Source organism: Chiloscyllium plagiosum, chromosome 14 (genome assembly GCF_004010195.1).
Source record: "Chiloscyllium plagiosum isolate BGI_BamShark_2017 chromosome 14, ASM401019v2, whole genome shotgun sequence".
NCBI classification, from domain to species: Eukaryota; Metazoa; Chordata; class Chondrichthyes; order Orectolobiformes; family Hemiscylliidae; genus Chiloscyllium; species Chiloscyllium plagiosum.
In genome coordinates, this window is record NC_057723.1 from 63,695,870 (window position 1) to 63,720,261 (window position 24,392).

The 24,392-nt window shown below is 43.3% G+C and overlaps 1 protein-coding gene across 6 annotated transcripts in view; it reads right to left on the reverse strand.

Annotated features, from left to right (window-relative positions):
- The window catches only part of LOC122556771 (polyadenylate-binding protein-interacting protein 2-like), a 45,392-nt gene that overhangs the window by 16,800 nt on the left and 4,200 nt on the right, over positions 1–24,392 (reverse strand). For 5 of the 6 annotated variants that reach the window (XM_043703910.1, XM_043703912.1, XM_043703913.1 and 2 more), the window contains 2 exons: positions 9,505–9,652; positions 6,113–6,292 (listed from right to left, as the gene is read on the reverse strand). In XM_043703910.1, the coding sequence (XP_043559845.1) occupies positions 6,113–6,292; positions 9,505–9,642 (318 nt within the window). In that variant the 5' untranslated portion in view covers positions 9,643–9,652. Of the gene's footprint in view, positions 1–6,112; positions 6,293–9,504; positions 9,653–23,563; positions 23,586–24,392 lie in introns of those variants that run through there. The other variant, XM_043703911.1, reaches the window with a different exon arrangement.

Below are 24,392 nucleotides of genomic sequence, written 5' to 3' on the forward strand. Positions count from 1 at the left end.
TCATTCCTGAAGAAGGGCATGTGCCCGAAACGTCGAATCTTCTGTTCCCTAGATGCTGCCTGACCTGCTGTGCTGATCTTTGAGGGGCCCTATTCTCTCCCTAGTTACCCTTTTGTCCTTAATATATTTGTAAAAACCCTTTGGATTCTCCTTAATTCTATTTGCCAACGCTATCCCATGCCCCCTTTTTGCCCTGGGTTAAGTTATTTTATTTTAAATTAGGAATAATCCTCAGCACAACAATGGGCCGAACGGCCTGTTCTGTGCTTTACTTTTCTGTGTACTACACACTGAATCACACAGGCCACCTCCCTCTCACCCATACCCTGACATTACATTTGCAACCTTCCCCACACTTGTCCCCTGTACAGGTTGACTTTATACAGACAGACTCCCCGACACTCATCTTGAGCAGACAGCCTCCTATTCACTTGGCCTCTACACACTGACCTTACACAGGCACCCAGGTGTACACACTCTCTACACATTGACCCTGTGCTGGAAGCCTCTCTCTCTCACATTCATCCTCAAGACACCCAACTATATACTTGCCCACTACACACAGACATTACATCTCCCACACTAATCCTGTACAAACTGACATTAATAGACAACATCCACTACAATTTCCCTTTACCCTGACCTTACACTGGCAGCCTCCCCTACACTTGTTCTGTACACACTGTCATGACAGCCAACTTCCCCCAAACTCATCCGATATGCACCGAACTTATACAGGCAGCCTCCCCCACATCACCCGGTACAAGTGACCGTACACAGGCCCTCTCCATCACACTAGTGCTGTACACACTGACCTTGTGTGGTAAGCGACCCTCACACTCACCCTCTACATACTGACATAACATAGTATGATGATGCTGTGGCTTTAAGAGGTTAATTTGTCCTTTTTTTTTTAAATAAAATGAGATTGTAAGGCAGAGGCACCAAACAATCTATCAAACCATTTGAGTAAAAGCTTGAGTTTTGTTTAACAACCTGAATGGGTGTTAAACAGATCAGGATTTCTGGGCTTTGGTATTTCAGTACTATCAGAGGCTGTTGGGGTCTCAGATTTGGAGGCTTTATAAATGTCTCCTAGCTGCTACTCTGAATTTTCTTGATATATTTTTTCATTGGATTGGAGGACTGCATGTGACAATCTGCGACTGAATTTGCCTTTTTGCCAAGGAGTGTGTTGACAGGATGTTACTACGTTCAAAGCAGTTAATTAGTAAAGGGAACTGTATCTATTATTCCGTTATGTTTTACAGTAAAGTTATTCTAAGTTCTTCTTTCTTTTGTTTGTAACTATAGTGTTTAAATAAATCATGTTTTTGCTTAACATCAAGTAGTTCGACCAGTCGCATTGCATCTGGAACACAGCACTTCACATCTGCCTTTAAAATAAGAAAAAGTTAGGTCCAGGCTACCTTAAAACATTTTGAAGGGATCTGGTCTGGTCCAAAACAATAGACACGTACATCTACACTTGCCCTCTTCACACTGACCTTATGCAAATATCCTCCCCCATTCTTGCACTGAACGCACATGCAGACAGGCTTCACTACACTCGACCTCCACAAACTGACATTACACAGAACACCTCACCTCCTCTCATCCTGTATGTATGGAGATTACACAGGCAGCCTTTCTCAGTTGTCCTGTACAGACTGACCTTACACAGGCAACCTCCCTTTAACTCACCATGTACTGACCTTACAAATCAGTTTTCCCTACACTCTCCCTCTACACAATGACATTACAAAGACACGTATATGTGCACTCATCCTCTAACATTGTCCCTGTACAGATAACCACCCCCAAAGTCACCCTGTACAAACTGATATTAACAGACAGCCTCCACTACAGTGACCCTGTACACAGTGACCTCACAGACAGTCTTCCGCACACTGTTCCTTTACAAGCTGAGCTCATGCAAACAATTCCCCAAAGACCCAGCTTGCCCTCTACACACTGACTTTACACAGGAAGCTTCCCCCACAGATGCCCTCTTCACTCTGACAGCACACAGATAGCCTGACATACACTCATCCTTTGAGCTTGTCAAATATGATTCTTGCTCCCTGTGTGGATGAGAGCAGGGAGCCTGTAGGGAGGATGAGCAAACTGACCATAAAACCATAATACAGGGAGCCATTCAAGTACAGGGAGGAGAGAGAGAGACATGTAGTTGTATTCCAGGATTGCATAGTCAGAGGATTATCACTGTTCTCCATGGCCAGGATCGAAAGTCTCAAAGGCAACATTTCCTGCCTCGTGCCCAGGTTCAGGATACTTCATCTGCGCTGCAGAGCAACTTGAATGAGAGGGGAAAGATCCAGTTGTTCTGGTCCACGCGGATATCAATGACACAGGCAAAAAGAGGCAAGAGGTTCTGCTGAGGGAATACGAACACTTAGAGACTAAATTAAAAAGCAGAACCAAGAGACTAATCATCTCTGGATTACTGAATGAACCACGAGCTAATCAGTTCGTGGTTACGAAGTCGTGGCTATCACAGACATAGCTGCAAGGTGATCAGGGCTGGGAACTAAATATCCAAGCATATGCATCCTACCAAAAGGACAGGCTGATGGGCAGAGTTGCCTTGTTACTAAAGGAGCTTTAAATTGATGACATGAAATGATACAGAGTCAGAAGGCACAGAATCTGAATGGGCGGAGCTGAGGAACCACAAAGGGAAAAAGACCCCGATGGGAGTCAGGGAGGACTGGAAAATGGCAAATGTAACACCCTTGTTTAAGAAGTGAAGGCAGAGAAGACAGGAAATTTTAGGCCTGTTTACCCAATCTTGGTCTTTAGCAAGATTTTAGAATCCATTATGAAGGACGTCACTGCAGAGTACTTGGAAGTGCATGATAAAATAGGGCTGAGTTAGCACAGCATTGTAAAGGAGAGTTCACATCTGACAAACGTGTTGGAATTCTTTGAGGAGGAATTATGCAAGTTAGACAAAGGAGAGCTAATGGATGCGATCTATTTCGATTTCCAGAAGGCCCATGACAAGGTGCTGCAGAGGATAATGCTAGGTAAGAGCCCATGGTGTTCGGGGCAAAGTACAGGCATGGATAGAAGATTGGCTGACTGGCACAAGGCAGACAGTAGGGATAAAGGGGTCTTTTTCAGGATGGCAGCCAGTGACTATTCGAGTTCCGCAAGGATCTATGTTAGAACCACAACTATTCACATTATACATTAACAATATGGATGAAGAAACAGAGGGCATCATGCAGATAACACAAAGATAGATGGAGGGAATGGTAATATTGAGGAAGCAGGGACACTGCAAAAGGACATATACTGGCTAATGGAGTGGGCAAAGTGGCAGCAGATGGAATACGATGCAGGAAAGTATGAGGTATTGCACTATGGTAGGAAGAATAGAGGCATAGCCTATTTTCTAAATGGAGAATGTGCTTCAGAAATCTGAAGCACAAAGAGACTTAGGAATCCTTTTTCAGGATTCTCATAAGGTTAACATGCAGATATAATTGGCAGTTAGGAAGGCAAATACAACGTTAGCATTCATTTCAAGAGGGTTAGAATACAACAGCAGTGGCATATTGCTAAGACTGTACAAGGCTCTGGTCAGGCCGCATTTGGAATATTGAGAGCATTTTGGGCCCCACAATGAAGAAAGAATGTGCTAGCATTTGAAGGTGGTTTATAAGAACGATCCTCGGGGTGAAGGGCTTGTCATATGACAATGGTTGAGGACTATGGGTCTATACTCAGTGGAGTTTAGAAGGAGGAAGAGAAATCTCACTGAAACTTGGAATACTGAAAGGCCGGGATAGAGTGGACATGGAGATGTTTCCATTAGGAGAGATTAGGACCTGAGGGCACAGTCTCAGAGTGAAGGGACGATTGTTCAGAACGGAGATGAGGAGGAAAATTGAACAGTTGGGAGAACTGTCACCAGAACAGCAGTTGTGGACTGCTAGTCAGAACTCAGAGATACCTGTCTAGAGAAGGAGTTCGCAGAGTAAAATCTCAACACTGACCTGGGGAGCAAATCTACTGACAAAGATAAACAGAAGATTTGACCGCTGGCTGGTCTTCAAATTTGAAGTTTTCTGTAAATCGTAATTGGGAGTTTTATCAGACTAGTATTATAAAAGGGAAGGTAACAGATAGGTTAGAGTAAGGGATTGAAAATTGTGGGCGGCACGGTGGCACAGTGGTTAGCACTGCTGCCTCGCAGCGCTAGAGACCCGGGTTCAATTCCTGACTCCGGCGACTGACTGTGTGGAGTTTGCACGTTCTCCCCGTGTCTGCGTGGGTTTCCTCCGGGGGCTCCGGTTTCCTCCCACAGTCCAAAGATGTGCAAGTCAGGTGAATTGGCCATGCTAAATTGCCCGGAGTGTTAGGTAAAGGGGTAAATGTAGGGGTATGGGTGGGTTACGCTTCGGCGGGTCGGTGTGGACTTGTTGGGCCGAAGGGCCTGTTTCCACACTGTAAGTAATCTAATCTAATCTAATAAAATAGCTGTTAATTAATTATTCTCTGTTCTACTTTGAGAAATAAAGTTGTTTATTTTACTTTAACTAGTTCTTGACCTATCGAATTTTCACAGATTACTGCACGGGATAAATCTTTTCTGGCTTGCTGGGTTAAAATAAGCAGGAGAGTTTACTACGTATCATAACAACAGTGATCTCACTCAGGGTGAGTGAGAGGGTGAGTAGCATCCCTCTCACTCACCCTGAGCACACTGGCCATAGAGGTACCTTTGCCCTTGCTCAACCCATACACATTGACTTTTCATAGACAGCTTCCCCAAGTCTCGTTCGCCACACTCACCAGACACAGGCAACCTTCCCCTATATAAACATAGGAGAAAGTGAGGTCTGCAGATGCTGGAGATCAGAGCTGAAAATGTGTTGCTGGAAAAGTACAGGTGGTCAGGTAGCATCCAAGGAGCAGGAGAATCGACGTTTCAGGCGTTTCTTGAAGGGCTCATGCCCGAAGCGTCAATTTTCCTGCTCCTTGGATGCTGCCTGACCTCCTGCGCTTTTCCAGCAACACATTTTCAGCCCTATATAAACGTACCTTACTAGGCAGCCTCCCCTCCACTCGCACTGGCCTTAGAAAGCAACCAACCCTACACTCACCCTGCATGCACTGACCTTGTACAGGCTGCCACGTGGCACTCGCCATATACATAGTGACCTTACACTGGTACACTCTCCCACACACACATTCTGCACTTATGCTCTCAGCCTCACCCACAGTAACCCTGACCAGATACTGGCACCCTCCTATACTCAACACGTACACAGATCTTACACAGGCAGCTTCACCACATTTGCCCTCTATACAGTGACCTTATTCAGAGACTCATCCTTACACTTATCCTATAAGCACTGTACCAACCCCCGGATTTAGCACCGCCCTCTTGACCTGCAATCTTCTTCCCGACCGAACCCTCCAACCACAAGGGATGAATGCAGATTTCTCCAGCTTCCTCATTTCCCATCCCCCCATCTTATCTTAGTCCCAACTCTCGGACTCAGCACTGCCTTGTTAACCTGCAATCTTCTTCCCGACCTCTCCCCCCCCACCCCCTCTCTGGCCTATCACCCTCATCCTCACCTCCTTCCACCTATCGTATTCCCAGCGCCCCTCTCCCAAATCCGCTACCCCCTACCTTTTATCTCAGCCCGCCTGTCACACCAGCCTCATTCCTGAAGAAGGGCTTATGCCCGAAATGTCGATTCTCCTGCTCCTCGGACCTGCTCCTTGGATGCTGCCTGGCCTGCTGTGTTTATCCAGCACCGCATTTTTCAACTCCTATAAACACTGACCTATAAGCACTATAAACACAGGAAGCGTTCCTCAAATATACACTCTGCACATCCACTTTATACAAGTGGCCTCAACCACAGTCACCCCATATGCACGACCTTATACAGGCAGCCTCCTTCACACTCCCACTATACACACTGATCATACACAGACAGAATCGCCTACGCTGACCCTCTGCACACTGATCTTACACAAGCAGACTTCTCACACCAACCCAACACAGTCAGCTTCCACACATTCACCCTGTATCTTAGTTTGCAGGAGATAATGAGCTCAGCCTTACCACAAGCTCATCCACTGATCCATTGCTGCTGATGACAAGTCCATTCAGTTGCTCCTGGATCTGTCCAATGGTCTGGGGCAGATCCCTTGCTGGAATAAACCATTCATGTTCCTCCTCCTCTTGCAACATCTCCTGGAAGCAGCGCTCGATGAACTCTTCCTCCCACAACTCCTCGACAATCTGGATGGGCCAAAGACAAAGATTCTATTGCTTGCTGGAAAATGCAGTTCACTCTGAATCAAAGCTGTACTTCATATTCCACTAAGAAAGCTTGATTGTGCACAATTCAGTTTTTGTTTCAGAAGGGCACGATAGGCAGATAAGTGATCCCAACTAATTATTCGTGGAAGATAAATGAAATGAGCTGGCTTCTGTGCTGGTCGTTACCCATTTTAAAACATTCACCAGTATTTGTAAAATCTGTGTACCTGGCTGCTTCGGCCCAAGACTCTGGAATTCCCTCCTGAAGCCACCTGGCTCCCTCTCCATTCCTAAGATGCCTCTTTGACCAAGCTTAAGACTGATCACATTTTGTTTGCCAGTACATTAACCAATACACATTGCTTGTAAGCAACACCATTCCTCAGTAAAGCATTGTGAAATATGCACAAAATCAAAGCAATACTGTTGATGTGAATTGAAAAGCAAATGATAAATTAATCTAAGTCAGGTTATCAGAGTCAGAAGAATACAAGCCCACATGGGACGTAATGGTTCTAAAACACAAAGTTTAACATTCCTGTTGCTGTAAACTTCTCAAGTGTTTCTCCCAGGCAGTCAACAATAGCAAAGCCAACTTGCTGTTTAAAGGGAGACGACACACTTCATTTAAACAAAGTGTGCAGCATATGTTTCAACACAGTTTTTGTTCAAATGCAGTGTGGAGTGTGTTTAAACAGAGAGCAGGTTGCATCTACACACATTACATGAGAATGCACAAATATGTGAACTAGGAACAGAAAAGGACCATCTGCCCTTCAAGTCTGCTGCAGCATTTGATGTGATCATGGAAGATCTGTCCAATTCCACACTCTCATTTACCTCTCATAACACTTGATTTCCTAGCTGAAAAAGAATCTATCCATATTCTGAAAATACAAACTTCATCAGTACGGAGGGTGCACAGTACAACCGAAAAGGTCAGTAATGAGGGAGCACTACCCTGCTCTAGGCTTGGCACTGAGGGAGTATTGTACTGTTGGAGTGATTGGTTTTCAAATTAACTGTTAAATTGAGGGTAGCTGGGAATGCAATAGGTAGATGAAGGTGGGGGTGAAGGTGATAGGTTGGAGGGGAGGGTGGAGTGGATGGGGGGAAAAAGGAGGATGGACAGGTAAGCTAGGTCAAGAGGGCAATGCAGAGTTGGAAGGTTGGAACTGGGATAAGGTGGGGGAGAGGAAATGAGGAAACTGGTGAAATCCACATTAATCCCATGTGGTTGGAGGGTCCCAAGGTGGAAGATGAGGCATTCTTCCTTCAGGCGTCGAGTGGTAAGGGTTTGGAGATGGAGGCGGCCCAGGACCGCACGCCCTTGGGGGAGTGGGAGGGGGAGGTAAAGTGTTTGGCCACAGGGTGGTGGGATGGTTGGTGCTGGCATCCCAGAAATGTTTTCTCGAGCATTCTTCAAGTAGGCTTCCTGTCTCCCCAATTATGTATGTTTCCCTTCCAATTCCTATCCGCATTCTGACTCTCTTGTCAGGGACATGTTTCCCACCAACCAACCTTCCCCTTCTGGCACCTCCCCCTGTCCCCGCAAGAATTGCAAAATCTGCATCCAAACCTCCCCCCTTACCTCTGTCCAAGGCCCCAAAGGAGCCTTCCATATTCGACAAATTTACCCGTACTTCCACACGACATCGACTGTGTCCGTTGCTCCCGATGTGGTTTCCTCTACATTGGGGAGACAGGACATCTACTTGTGGAACGCTTCAGAGAACATCTTCAGGACAAATGCACACAACTTCCCCACTGCCCCGTGGCTGAACACTAACTCGCCCTCCCACTCTACTAAGGACGTGCAGGTCCTGGGCCTCCTCCACTGCCAAATCCTAACAACCCAACGCCTGGAGGACGAACACCTCATCTTCCGCCTTGTGACCCTCCAACCACATGGGATCAATGTGGATTTCACCAGTTTACCTCCCCACAGCCCCATTTCCCCCTCTCATTTATCTCAACCCCCTTGACCCACAAGCCTCATTCTTGATGAGCAGCTTATGCTCGAAATGTCGATTCTCCTGCTCCTCGGGTGCTGCCTGACCTGCCTTGTTTTTCCAGCACCACATTCTCGACTCTGATCTCCAGCATCAGCAGTCCTCACTTTCTCCCAAGGATTAGGTTCTGAATACTGAGGGATATCTGACATTCGAGAAGAATAGTAAGCTATGTAAAGCTGGAAACATAGTACTTGCAACCAGGTTTGGCAATAGTTAGAGGTGATCTTGGTCAGTGGAGCAGGACATAGAACAGTTTGGATGAAACTGAGTTAATAATGGGCAACCACTTGCTTTTAAACTAAATGAGTGATCCCGTATTTTTCAACTATGACCCCTAGCTCTAGATTCTCCCACAACACAAAACATCCTTTCAAAATACAGCAGTCAAATCCCCTCAGGATTTTACAGATTTTCATTAAATCACGTCTTACTCTTCTAAACTCCAGAGGATTTAGGCCTAGCCAGTCTTGTCTTTCCTTTTGTTATAAGGCAATGTGCTTATCAGTCCAGTAAACCTTCTATCAGTTTCCTCCAACACGTTAACAGCCTTCCGCAAATAGTGACTAGTACCGTATACAGTAATCCAGATGTAGTCGCACCAATGCCCTGTAAATCTAAAGCATAACCTCCAGCCTTTCAAATTCAATTACCCTCACAACAAAACATAACATTCTATTAGCTTTCTATTGGACCAATAGTTACGTCATTAACTCTTTTTTAAAAATGCCTGAAGAAACTGTTTATATCTGCTTTTATACTTTTGGGTAACTCTCTCAAACTCTAATTTTCCATCCTCATTAATATTTTCATAATCCTTTGCTGTGTTTTGTATTATTTCAAATCCTCTAACCTGTCATCTATCTTTGCACAGTTGTGTTTTTTTGAGTTTGATACTTTGTTTTAGTTAACTAATTAGTGGGTCTGCTCCTTACATTCCAACAAATAAGAATTCTATCTATCTAAAGAGAGAATCCATGTCAATTCTAACATAAAATCAGCATTAATCACGAGAGCTGGGCCTTGCTATTTCAGTAACACCAAAGAACCAAACAACTTTTACCAATAAGAGACCTGGTCCAATTATGGAAGTGTCAGGACCCACTGGAAAGCAATATGTGGAAGTCTGAGTTAAAGCAAAAGAATAAAAAAGTTTAGAGATGTAATTTCTGTGCTTACCTGCCTATTGAATTCCTCTTCATTTTCCATCCACATGTACTCTGCAAAAGGATTGTCCTCATCGTGCGAGTGACCATTTAGAACAACTTCATCACTGTTGATGCTTGGAGAATTATTACTCTGACTTGGGTCTTTCATTTTTTCCAACCTATTTAAACAGTAAAATCAAACAAAACTTAGTGTAATTCTCAGCACAATTGATCCTCAAGAAGAAAATGAATACTGTGAAATCAGAAGTATTTACGTCACTAACATTTTAAAACCCACTTCCATCTCAGGCCTTTAGATGGGAAACGCTGCATGCAGTATCAGATAACCTAAACAGGTTAAAACATTTCCAGTACCACACTCACAATCACAGGCCAATTGAGAGCCCAGCAGGTCAACTCGATATGGTGGCTGCAGTTACACAATACAACTGACGAGGGCAGCAACCAACCATTGATCATTTCTAATAATCCCTATTTCTCCAATGTTTATGGAAAGAAAGGAGACCAAGAGCCCTGGATAGAGATGAGGTGGTGTGAGAGGAGACAGTGAATCCTGCAAAGGGATTGGTTGGTGTGAAAAGACACAAAGAGCCCTCGATAGGGATTGGTTGGTGGGAGGGATGGAGTGCCCTGGAAAGGGATTCATTGGTGTATAAAGTTAAAATCACAACACCAGGTTATAGTCCAACAGGTTTAATTGGAAGCACACTAGCTTTCGGAGCGACGCTCCTTCATCCCTGAACCAGAACTGGGTAGTGAGAGTCTTGTAGTGATACAGAGTGCCCTTAACAGGGATTGGTTGGCGTTAAGGGAGATTCAGTGCTCTGAATAGAGAATGGCTCACGGAGAGGAAATAAAGCATTCTGGATACGTAGTGTGCCAAGACTGACGTGGTGTTCGCTCACACTTACCTGGCCTATCTGATCTATTTTATAAATGAATAAAATTACAGCAATGCTTCTGCTGTAGGCAACTAACATCCTGTTTAAGTACAGAATTCAATATAATCTTAAATCTTAGTCCAATATAAATCTTAGTCAATTTCCTTCTCTTTGCCCTATCAGTAACATTTCCCAGACCACTTCTTTAGTTATTCACCCTTATTCCCATGATCTAGCAGATTGAATCTTCCAATCCTGTCCGACAGTTTAGGAATTTGTAATTCAGGCCCTAATGGAATCATCCCATTGACCTGACTTCCACACATATGGAGTTCATCTCTACATGTCACTTAGATATTTACAGCATGATGGGCCCATCACATATACACTGTTTAAAAATGACGATTTAATTATTCAAATCCCATTTCCCAGCAACTGGCAACCAGCCGTGTATACTTTTCCATTACAAGTGCACATCTAAGCAGTGCACTACTTAAATGTTACGAGAGTTTCTGCCTCCATCATCATTACGGGCAGTGAATACCTTTGCACTCTGGGTGAAAAAGATTTTCCTCGTATCTCTAAACCTATTTTCAATTTATACCCAATGTCATTGATCTTTCCATCGAGGGGAAATGTTTCTTCCTGTCTACCCTATCTATGCCCCTTATAATTCTTTGCATCTCAATCAAGACACCCTCAATCCTCTCTGCTCTAAGAAAAGTGATCCCAGTGTACCTAATCTCTCTTCATTATTGAAACTCTCCAGCTCAGGCAACATCCTGGTAAATCTCTTCTGCAGCCTTTTCATTATTCTCACATCCCATCCTATAATGCGAATTCCAGAATTGCATGCAATATTCTAGTTGCGGCCCTACCAAGATTATATACAGTTCTGGCATCACCTGCTTGCCCTGGAACTCTGTATCTCAACTAATCAAGGCAATTACACCATATCTCTCATCAATCAGTACTGATGATATCCTAAAGTACTGATGTACATGCACAAAGTCCCTCTGACCTTCAGTGCTTTCCAGGGTCTTGTCACTCATGATTTCCCTTTCTTTGTTTGACCTGTCCAAATGCATCATCTCACTTATCCAGACTGATCAGACTACCTGACCAGCCTGTCTATATTCTCCTGTGATATAAGGCTATCCTCCTCACTATTTATTACCCCACCAATTTTTGTATCATTTGCAAATCCTCTTGCATTCAAGTCTAAATAATTCATATAAATCACAAACAGCATGGGCCCTGTGTGACCCCATAGGACAAAGACCTCCATTAAAAAAAAAACACCCCTCAACCATCATTCTCTACATCTGCTTCCTGCTACTCGGTCAATTATAGATCAATTTGCCAATTTCTTTCAATGCCAGGGGCTTCTACCTATGCTATCAGTCTTCAATGTGAGTCCTTATGAAAAACCTTAATGAAGTCCGGGGAGACTTTATTAAAAGCACTGGTCTCATTTACATATCTGGTTACTACAGAGAACGTAGGGCCTCTCAAAGATCAAGAAGGTCATCTTTGTGTTGACAGATAGTAAATGAATATTTCATGTCAGTTTTTTAACTGTGGGAAAAGAAATGGAATATAGAAAATGCACAAAAATAAACTTTGATGTTTTAAAAAAACAGTTCACATTACAGAAGAGAAAGTTTGGGAAGTCATAGAGAATATAAAAAGGTGGATAAATTCCCAGGACCTGATCTAATGCATTCCAGAACATTATGGGAAGTAAGGGAAGAAAGGGAAGAAATCGAGAGACAACTTACAAAAAAAACTTGCATCATCCATACCTACGGGTGAGGAGCCAAATAACTGGAAGGTGGCTAATATTGTACTTTTAAGAAAGATTGTAAGGAGACACCGGGAAACTATAAACCTGTGGAGGCTGACTTTGGTTGTGGGCAAATTGTTGAAAGTGATTATAAAAGGTAGAATTAACAGACATTTAGAAGGGCAAAAATTGATTAGGGATCTTCAGCATAGATTTTCCTCGCACAAAACTTCGCTCACAAACTTGACTGAGCTTTTTTTTTTGAAGTTACCAAAAACATTGATGATGGCAGAATAATAGATGCTGTTTATTTGGATTTTAGTAAAGCCTTTGACAAGGTTCTGCTTGGTAAACTAACCAGTAAAGTTAGGTCACATGGGATTCAGGGTGAGCTTCCGATAATTAGCTTATCAGAAGACAACAGGGTGGAGGAGGAGGATGGCTTTTCAAACTGGAGGCCTGTGACCAGCGGTGGGTCCTCTTGTGTTTGTCGTTTATATAACTGATTTGAAGGAGAATATAGAAGGCATGGTTAATAAGTTTGTGGATAAAATTGGTGGCAGAGTAGACAGCAAAGAAGATTTGCTAAGATTATAAAGGGATCTTGATTAAACGGGTCAATGGGCTTAAAAATGGCAGATGCAATTCAATCTGGATAAGTGCATCGTATTTCATTTGGGCACAAAAACAAGGGTCGGGCTTATACAATTACGGTAGGGCCTTGGGTAGCTTTGTAGAAGGAGGACCTAGGGGTGCAGGTACATAATTCTATAGACAGAGCAATTAAAAAGTTTGACACACCTGCCCTCATTGTTCAACCCTTTGAATATAGGGAAGTCATGTTGAGGTTGTAGAGAAAATTGGTAAGGCCTCTTCTGGAAAACTGTGCCCAGTTCTGGTCGCCCAGTTAAAGGAAAGATATGAAGCTGGTGAGGGTTCCAGAGAGAATTCCCAGGATGTTGCAGAGTATGGAAGGTTTGAGTTAAAGAAAAGCTGGATAGGCTGGGACTTAATTCACTGTAGTGTAGGAGGTTGAGAGGTAATCTAATAGAAGTTTATAAAACAGTGAGTGGTATTGATAGAGTTAATGGTAGCTGCCATTTTCCTAGGATGGGGGATTTGAAGACTAGTGGACACATCTTTAACGCGAGAGGAGAGAGATTTTAAAAAAAAAAGTGATTCGCATGTGGAATGAACTCCCTGAGGAGCTAGTGGATGTCGGTAAAGTTACAACGTTAAAAAGCCATTTGGATCAATACATGATTCGGAAAGATTTGGAGGGATATGGACCAGGTGCGGGCAGATTGGATTAGTTTAGTTTGGCGTTATGTTCGGCATGGATTGGTTGGAGTCAAGGTCTCTACCTGTACTGTACAACTCTATGACCTCTTCGTTCTCCAAACTTTAGGCACCTCTCTTGCTGTCAGAGTGGAATGGAACATTTTTACAAGCCTCAACAACCTAGGAAACTTTTTATCCAGCTGAGATTTACGTAGTTTTCCGCTGCCAGACCACTGAAAACTTTCTATCTATACTAATTTCTTTAACTGTTCACACACCTTCCCTCTGACCACTACATGCATTTCATCCCTCTCACTGGTGAACACCAACACAAAGTATTCATTTTGAATTCCTCTGGTTCCATGCACAAATTACCAGTGTAGTCTTAATGGGCTGTATTCTTTTCCCCCCACTATCTTGTAACCCTTCAAACACCTGTAAAACAAGTCTGGATTTTCTTTTGTGCTTGCCAGTAGCCTCTCATATTCCCCTTTAGTTGTCCTAATCCTTTCTCTTCTTGAATGCATGCCACTGTTTTGTGACACATTTACCTCAAATATCTGCTCCCAGTCCACTTTGGTCAAATTATATGTAATCTTATAGAAGTACTTTTCCCTCAATTAAGAATTTTCAACAGTTATGCAGTAATCAGTTATCACATTGAAGTGTTATGTAATACAGAGCACTGAGAACAAGATAAAGAACAGAGTGCGCAAATGTAATATCAAATCAACAAAAAAGAAATAAAGGGAACGATCGGCTGGAATGGACAAAAAAAGAAATACAAGAAGGAAAACTAAAACACAAAATTTGAAATTTTACACTCCCCAACAAGAGTTTGAATTGAGAGGTAGCCAACAAATTAACAACAGAAGTGATAACATCAATAGCACCTCCTCATGTATTTATCTCTCATTAATCTGACCATTCATTTTGGCTGGTTGAGGCAGTATATTTCTTTCCCCTGCGATTGGTTGAATTTCATGGATCAGGAAGATTTACTAAAGTCAATAAAATAATTAAAGGGTTTGAGAGAGTAGACCAGAATCAGTTCCCAATTGAGAGGCTGAACAAAACTACAGACAATCAATACAAGATCACAGAAATCAAACATCAAATTTGGGAGAAACCTCTTTCCAGGAAATGATAAGGATGGAACTCATTTCCAGGCAGTGGCTAAAACCTATAGAAGAGGCTGATGAACATGAGGGAGAAGGGAGTAAAGGTCAAAAGCAGCAATGAAGCACGGCCGACACCGGGAGGAGAAACAAAAGGGAGGATTGGCAGGATGTAGAGTTTGAGCAAGGCAGCAATTTGGGATGCAGATGGTCAGTGGAAAGTGGAGTGGTTCAGGTGATGAGCAACTTGAAGTTCAGAGATTGAAGAACAAGGGGTGGGGGGAGCAGTGTGAGGGAGATGGTCAAAGGATTGGAAGCTGGAACAATTAGGGTTACTGGATGAGGTGGTGGGGATTGGGGCTGTCAGAGGATGAGGAGCTGCAGGAGGGGAGGTGTCAGAAGATATGGAACTGGGTATACTGGGATGTCAGAGGGAGAGAGGCTGAGGGAGTTGAAGCTGTCAGGAGGATGAGGAGCTAGGCAAGTGAGGATGTCAAGAGAACGAGGAGGTGGACATCAGGGCCAACTCACCATGTTTAAAAAAAGAAAAAAAAAACATTCAAAATGTGAAGCCCCAGGAAAACAAGGAATAATTGTTTGCAGTCTATATCTCCTTTTATTTCATTATAAGGAGAAGCGCCAAATTTAAACTCTTCAATCCAGGCTAACAAGAGCAGTGAATTGGGGGCGGGGGGAAGGGGAGGGGAGAGCGCCTGTGAGAGACAGTGAACAGGAGGTGATTTAAGGTATATAAAATAAGGGCAGGCATAGGTACAGTTGACAGGTAAGATCCGTTGCCCAATACAGAGAAGTCAATCACCAGTTGTTCACATTTAAGCTATCTGGTCAGAGGGTTAGAGGGAACTTGAATAAAGGTTTTTTCACTCAGAGGTCAGTGGATGCCTGGAACTTGACGTCTAGTTGGGTGGGTGAGGTGGAAACCCTCAACCCAATTTAAAGAAACCTGGATTAAGCAGCACACCAGATGCTGGGAAATGGAATGAGAATGGGCAGTTTTGTTCCTCAGCCAGCATACTTGACAACCTGCATGTCCTCTTTCCATGCTGTAGCTTTCACATGTTTCTGGGGTCTTGGAGAACATGTGTACAAAGTGCCTGTCATGCTACAGCTCAAGGTCAGGGTGTCCAAGCTTACAGGGCAGCTGGAATCATTATGCAGCATCAGGCAGAGTGAGAATTCCTTGTGTTTTACATTCGAGGAGGATGCCCACCCAAAAGGCTTTTGCCTGAAACGTCGATTTTCCTGCTCCTCGGATACTGCCTGACCTGCTGTGCTTTTCCAGCACTATTCTAACTTTGACTCTAATCTGCAGCATCTGCAGTACCCACTTTCACCCAAAAGGCAGTGAGAGTTCAGGCTAAGAGATAGGTGACCATCAGGAAGAGGCAGGAAATATAGGGATCTTCAGGGTGTATACCACTCAAACATGCACTCAACACTGGAAACTGCTGGGAATGACAATACGCTGAAGGATATCAATTGACATAAGGACTGGACACATGGGAACAGCAAAGAATAGAAATGCACACACAGAACCTTGTTGCAATCTGGATAAATAACTTTTTCACTGAGGAAAGAGCTATGGAGACAGCCAAATTCCTGTTGTATCCCCATGGTAACACTGTGGCAAATCAGAATTGACATGCCTGGTTTGAACGGAGTTAAATATCGCAAGTGAACAACTTTCATTTCATTGCCATGTCCACTAGTCAGCACTCTTCTCTTCTGCTGTATAAATTGTTGTTTGTTTTCTAAATTGGCTTTCTTGTACCTTCCTTGACGAGTGCAAGGTGGAAAGCATCCATTTCTTGTCTCAGAATTCTGAAACTACTTCCTCGTGATATGATTGCAACTGTCTTGCATGCGAGACCTGGTGAGATGTCCTATCCATGGGTCAGAAATTGGCCTGTTCAGTCACAGAAGATCCAAGGCAAAAGCTTGCCATCCTGAGTTGATGTCATCCTCAAAAGGATGACATCCTCAAACTGACAAGAAGCAGAGCTGATTGAGGCAATGGTTGGGATGAAAACTGATAAGACATGATGAACTGAAAAAGCTGACAATGCTCAGAGTGAATAGCAAGTGAATAAAGGTAACAGAAGAGTTTGCTGTAATCTTTCAATCTTTACCAAGGAAGGTGATGGAAGATTGGAACGAGACAAATGTAACCCCTAAGGTAGCTGTACTACCTTTACAGGTTAAATAATTTAATCAATGTGAGTAAGATATTGGAACCATAAATCAGCGGAAAGATAATCAGACAGTAGGAGAGAATTACATTAATGAAGGAAAGCCAGCACAGATTTAAGGCGGATCCTGCTAATCTGACTAATCTGATTTTTCTTTTGATGAAGTAATAGAAAGATGTAACACAACATGCAGTGATGTTGTCTGAACAAATATTTAAGGATGGACGTGACAGGTACAGGAGGGTTTAACCAGAATCCTTTGAAGTATGAGGGGTTTGCTTCAAGGTTTGATGGAAGGTACTGCATTTGTTATTTTTTTTAAGAAACTCTTGTGGGACATGGACATTTATTGCCCCATTTCCAGTTGCCCTTGAGAAGGTAGTGGTGAGCTGCCTTCTTGAACCACTGCAATCCATTTGATGTAGACAGACCCACAATGCATTTAGGGAGGGACTTCCAAGGCGCTGACCAGGTGACATGATAATTCCAAGTCAAATGGCGAGTGGCTTGGAGGTGGTCGCTTTCCTATATATCAGCTGTCCATGTTCTTCTAGATGGAAGTGGTCTTGGGTTTGGAAGGTGCTGTCTAAGGGCATACAGTGAATTTTTGCAGTACACCAAGTAGTTCATACACACTGCTACTCCCCAGCACAGTGGTGGAGGGAAAAATTGCTTGCAGGGGTGGTGTCAATCAAGCAGATTGTTTTTTTCCTGGATGGTGTCAAGCTTGTTGAATGTTGAGCTACATCTAAACAAGTGGGGAATATTTCATCACACTGCTGAATTGTACCGTGTAGATGCTGGTCAGGCCTCTGGGATTCAGTAGGTGAATCACTTGCTGCAGTATTCCTAGCTACTGACCTGCTGCTGTAGCCACTGCATTTATATAGCGAATGCAGTTGAGCTTCTGGTCAATAGTAACCCTCCCAGGATGTTGACATGAGGGGATTCAGTCATGGTAATGCCATTGAGTGTCAAGAGACAGTGGTTAAGTTGTCTCCTATTGGTCACTGCCTGGCATTGAAGGACAAAAGTTACTTTTCCAAGCTTGGATATTGACCAGATCTTGTATTTAAAAATGGACTGCTTCAGAATCTGAGGAGTAGTGAATGCTGATAATTGTGCAATGTTGAGCACCAAACTGCCCCAATTCTGACCTTATGACCGAGGGAAGGTCATTGAAGCAAAGGCAGCTGAGACGAGATTTTCTAGGAGGTGTATACAATTAAACTTTAGATTTAAAGAAAGACAACTTGATGGTAAAAGGACAGTAGACACAGATCCTAAGCAAGACATATGGGTACAAACTGTTTTGAGCAGCAAATGGAAGTGACACTGGTATTGGTAACTTACAAGGGTAATACATGGGAGATGAAGAATGATTTGCAAATAAATTGCATGGGCACTCAAATATAAACTTGAAGCGTTTTGGCAATTAAGTGGGGAAATGGGAATGGCTCCCTACAAGACAACCATTGTGAAATCAACAGGCAAACAACTTGTATTAATAACAATGATACTACATGGTATATGCATCTACAAAGCTACTCATTTATTGGTACTGTATTCCTTGGTAACTTTTCCATGCAATTAACTGGCTGCTTGGTCATTCCTCTTCTCCAGTTCTTCTACAGCCAACTTTTCTGTAGAACTCTTCTCCCTACATTTACCTCTGTTTTGATCAGCTCTCCTCACTCAGTTTTCATTTAGCCCTACTCTCTTACTATCTTAAAAGGCTTCTCCATTGTTCTATGCATCTGTTTTTAAAAGTTTCTTTCCTGCCCAGATGCAGTTTTTTCAAGGGGTATTATTCAAATCTTCCCAGCACAGGTGCGAAGATTTCAAATCTACTCCTGTTAACTCTGTAGTGAATGCTTGAATCTTCCTGCTCAACGACACGGCAATCACAGATTAGCAATTTTTCAATTCCCCTTCCTAAATCAGCAACAGATTGTAAATTAGAAAGAATTTAATTTAATCAGGTTAAACAATTATTTTTTCTAAATGAAGCCTGAATCTTCAGGTACTCTTGCAACCTTCCTAAAATGAGACGATCAAAACTGTACACTACTCCAGGTGTGGCCTCATCTATGCCATGGACAGATGTAGCAATTTTCATGTGCTATTTGAAGTATTTAGATGTACACTTAATGCCAACAAGGCTATAGGCCAAGTACCAGAAAATGGGATTAGAATTCTTCTGCATTTGTTTTGACCAGTGCAGACACTATGAGCCTATTTCTGTAGACCTGATTCTATTCTCTTTGCAATGTCAACACATTCACAAACATGTACTCCCTCCACCACTGACATTTACTTGCAGCAGTATCATCTACAGATTCACGGCAGAAAATCTCAAAAACCGTTCAATAACACTTTTCAAACACATGACTTACCCCATCGAGGGGGACATGGGCAGTAGACACATTGGAACACCACCTGCAAGTTCCCTGCCATGTCATCACAATTTGACTTGGAAATATATTGCTGTTCCTTCAGTGTCACTAGGTCAAAATCCTGGAACTCCCTAACTGCATTATGGGCGTACCTACAGCACAGGGTCTAAGAAGGCAACCCACCAGCACCTTCGCTCTCAACTAGAGATAGGCCAGAAATATTGGCCCCGTCACCAACACCCACATCCCATGGGCAGATAAAAATAAAAACATTCCAACTGCCTTTCTTAACATTTGCTGTAACCTGCGCACCAATGTTGTGACTCATACATCAGAACATTCAAATCCCTCATTACCTCAGGTTTTGCAATCTTTCTCTATTTAAATATGCTTTGCTATTCTTCCTGTCAAAATGGACTCTCTGCCATTTTTCCCTCCACTCTCTCAACCTACATCTACCCCTTTGCAGGCTCTCTACTTCCTCCTGAAGACTCATTTTCCTATCTATTTTTGTGACAATAAATTTAACAGCCATATCTTTGATCCTTTCAACCATGTCATTTATATAAGTTGTAAATATTGCAGCCTCAGCACTGATGGCAAAGGTACAGACTTCACACCCTGCCAATCCAAAAATGATCCTTTTCTCCCCATTTTCTGTTTTCCATTAGCCAACTAATCACCTATCCATACCAATATGTTACTTCCCACGTCATGACAGAACATCTGGCTGTTTATCTGCCTGTCATATTAACTCTCCCAGAACTTTACATTGCCCAAATACCTCGTTTAAGGTGAGCTGTCCCAGCTATTTGAGCCCCTCCAGCACTTCAGGACCAGCCAGGGAAGGTGAAAGATTAGCTTGTGGTTTTAGGGCCTGCACTTCAGAATTGGAGCTGTGCATGAACGAAGGGAGAGCAGTCTGGGAAGGTAAGTGATTATAAAAACGTATCTTGTGGATTTGGGGCCTGCACTTCGGGACCATAGCTGAGCAGGACTTCGATGTTGTGGCCATTTCAAAGATATGGATAGAGCAGGGCGAGGAATGGTAGTTGCAGGTTCCAAGATTTAGATCTTTCATTAAGAACAGGCAAGGCGGTAAAAGAGGGGGGAGGCATGGCCTCGTTAGTCACAGATAGTATAACAGTGGCTGGAAGAACTTTTGACGAGGACGCATCTACTGAGGTAGTGTGGACTGAGGTTAGAAGCAGGAGAAGAGGTCACACTGCTTGGAGGTTTTTATAGGCCTCCGCAGAGTTCCAGGGAGATGGAAGAGAGGATTGGCAAAATTATTCTGGGTAGGAGCGAAAGGAACAGGGTAATTACTGGGGTCTTTAACTTCCCCAACATTGACTGGAAATGCTATTACTCTAGTACATCGGATGGATCGGTTTTTGTCCAATGTGTACAGGAGGATTTCCTGACACAGTATGTCAAAGGGCCAAGAGGGGAGGCCACACTGGATCTGGTACTTGGTAATGAACCAGGCCAGGTGTTTGATTTAGTTGTAGGTGAGCACTTTGAAGAGAGTGACCGTCATTGAGTTACGTTTAGTTTAACGATGGAAAGGGATAAGTGCATGCCACAGGTCAAGAGTTACCGATGGGGCAAGGGCAATTACCATGCGATTCGGCAAGAATTAGGATGCATAGAATGGGGAGCAAAATGCAGGGGCTGCAGACAATGGAAATGTGGAGCTGGTTTAAGGAACAGATATTGCATGTCCTTGATAGGTATGTCACTGTCAGGCAGGGAGGTGGTGATAAGGTAAGGGAATTGCATCTCTTGTTAAACGGAAGGAAGAAGCTTGTGTTGATGAGACAAGATGGTTCAGATGAGGCGATGGAGAGTTACAGATCAGCTAGGAAGGATTTAAAGAGAGTTAAAAACAGAGGACACGAGCAGTCTTTAGCAAATAGAATAAAGGAGAACGCTAAAGCTTTCTATAAGTATGTGAAGAATAAAAGGATGACTAGGGTAAGAATGGGCCAGTCAAAGACAGAAGTGGGAAGTTGAGTGTGAACCCTGTGGAGATCGGAGGTGCTAAATTAACATTTCTCTTCGGTTTTCACTCAGGAAAAGGAGAATATTGTAGAGAAGAATAAGGTACAAGATATTAGACTAGAAAGGATTGAGGTTAGTTATGAATAGGTGTTATCAATTCTAGAAGGAGTGAAAGTAGACAAGTCCCCTGGGCCGGATGGGATTTATCCAAGGATTTTCTGGGAAACTAGGGAGGAGATGGCAGAGCCTTTGGCTTTGATGTTTGAGTCGTCATTGTCTATAGGTTTAGTACCAGAGGACTAGAGGATTGCAAATGTCATGCAATCATGCAAATGTTCAAGAAGGGCAGTAGAGATGACACAGGTAATTATAGAACAGTGAGCCTTACTTCTGTTGTAGGCAAGGTTTTGGAATGGATTATAAGAGATAAGATTTATAACCATCTAACAAGCAACAATTTGATTTCAGATGGCCAACATGGTTTCATCAAGGACAGGTCATGTCTCACAAACCTTGAGTTTTTTGAAGTGACCAAGCATGTAGATGAGGGTAGGGCAGTTGACATCGTATACATGGACTTCAGTAAAGCCTTTGATAAGGTTCCACGTGGTAGGCTGTTGGAGAAAATGCTGAGGCATGGAATGGAGGGTGATTTAGCAGTTTGGATTAGAAACTGGCTTTCTGAAAGGAGGCAGCGAGTGGTGGTTGGTGGAAAATATTCAGCCTGGAGTCCGGTTACTAGTGGTGTGCCAGAAGGATCTGTTTTGGGACCACTGCTGTTTGTTATTTTTATTAATGACTTAGTTGCAGGCATAGGTGGATGGATTAGTAAGTTTGCAGATGGTGGAGTAGTGGACAGTGTGAAAGTGTGTTACAGGTTGCAGGAGGACTTGATAAACTGCAGAATTGGACTGAGAGGTGGCAAGTGGAGTTCAATGCAGCTAAATGTGAGGTGGTGCACTTTGGGAAGAATAACAGGAAGGCAGAGTACTGGGTCAATGGAAAGATTCTTGGTAGTGTGGATGTGCAGCAGGACCTTGGAATCCATGTACACGGATCCCTGAAAGTTGACATCCAGGTTGATAATGCTGTTAAGGCGGCATCCAGTGTGTTAGGTTTCATTGGTAGAGGGATTGAGTTCCAGAGCCACAATATCATGCTGCAACTATACAAAACACTAGTGAGGCTGCACATGGAATATTGTGTACAGTTCAGGTTGCCATATTTCAGGAAGGATGTGGAAGCATTGGAAAAGGTGCAGAGGAGATTTACCAGGGTGTTGCCTGGTCTGGAGGGAAGGTCTTATGAGAAAAGGCTGAAAGACTTGGGTCTGTTCTCATTGGAAAGGCGGCAGCTCAGGGGGGGATTTGATAGAGACATACAAGATGATCAGAGGATTAGATAGGGTAGACAGTGAACGATGACGTTAGCTTGTATGAGGGGACATAACTACAAATTTAGGGGCGATAAAAGACAGATGTCAGAGGCAGGTTCTTTACTCAGAGTGGTAAGGGCGTGAAATGCCCTATCTGCCAATGTAGTTAACTCAGCCACATTAGGGAGATTTAAACTTGGATACATACATGGATGATGATGGGATGAGTTGAGAATAGTTCACAGGTCGGCACAACATCGAGGGCTAAAGGGCCTGTTCCGTACTGTCCTGTTCTATATATAAAGGGCAAGAGAGAAGCAAAAGTGGACACTGGGCTGCTGGAACATGACCCTGGAGAGATAGTACTGGGGAACAAGGAAATGGCTGAGGAACTGAATAACTAGTTCGCGTCAGTCTTCACATTGGATTCACAAGTTATATCCAAAAATTCAAGAGAGTGAAGGGGCAGAGCTGGGTATGGTGGCCATCACCAAGGAGAAGGCGCTAGAAAAACTGAATGGCGTGAAGGTGGAGAAATCACCTGGACCAGATGGACTATACTCTAGAGTTCCAAGGAGACAGTTGAAGAGATAGTGGAGGCGTTAGTAGTGATCTTTCAGGAATTGCTAGAATCAGGAAGGGATTACACCAGAGTTTAAAAAGATGGAAAATTACAGACCAATTAGTCTAACATCAGTCATGGATGAGATCCTGGAATCCACTGTGAAGAATGTGAATTCTGAATACTGTGAAGTGTATGGTAAAATAGAGCAAGGTCAGCATGGTTTCATCAAGGGGAAGCCATGCCTGACAAATCTGCAAGAATTCTTTGAGGAAGTACTAAGCAGATTAGACGGTGAGCCAATGGACATTATCTAGCTGGACTTCAAGACAACCTTTGACAAGGTGCTGCACAGGAGGTTACTGAGTAAGAGAAGGGAAACAAAGAACATGACACGTGTGATCTTTCTCTCCCTCGCGCTTCCTTCCCCACCGAGAACTGAGGGAAAGTGCTTACACAGTTTTACATCTGGTAGAGACTCCACAAGGTCCATTGCAAGAAGGCATTTCACGCAGTACCCTCAGGTACAACAATCTGGACTTAACATCAGACAGATAGCCAGGTGTTGCAAAAGCTGTTCAGCAGTGTGATATGTTTCAAAGTAATAATTTGAAGGATTCCATGAAACAAAAATCAAAATACTACACCTGCCACAAATCTTAAATAAAAATACTAAGTGCTAGACTATGAAGCCAGACAAGGCACCATCTGGAGAGATGTTGGGTTGGGAGGAGATGTGGGGGGACCAGAGAGGGAAACAAAGAAAGATAAAAAGATCATCTGGTGAAAGATCATCCAATTAAAAACACTGACTTTCTCTCCACAGTCGCTGCCTGACCGGAGTACAGTATTGTCAACACTTTTTTTTTACCAAATTCTATCAACCAAATTTTATAAGACATTTAAACTTATTCACATTGAAAGGCCTTGTAAACAGCCATACTTCTCCAAACAATGATTATTATCCAGTAATGACAGCCAGAAAAGAAGGTAAAAACAATGAATGCAGATGCTGGATAGCAGATTCTAGATTCGTGGTGCTGGAAAAGCACAACAGTTTAGGCAGCATCCGAGAGGCAGTAAAATTGACGGTTCGGGCAAAAGCCCTTCATCAGAATACAGAGTGCCTGAATGGTGGAGAGATAAATGAGAGAGGTGGGGGGGGGGAGAAAGTAGCATAGAGTACAATTGGTGAGTGGGGGAGGGGATGAAGGTGATAGGTCAGGGAGGAGGGTGGAGTGGATAAGTGGAAAAGAAGATAGGCAGGTAAGACAAGTCATGGGGA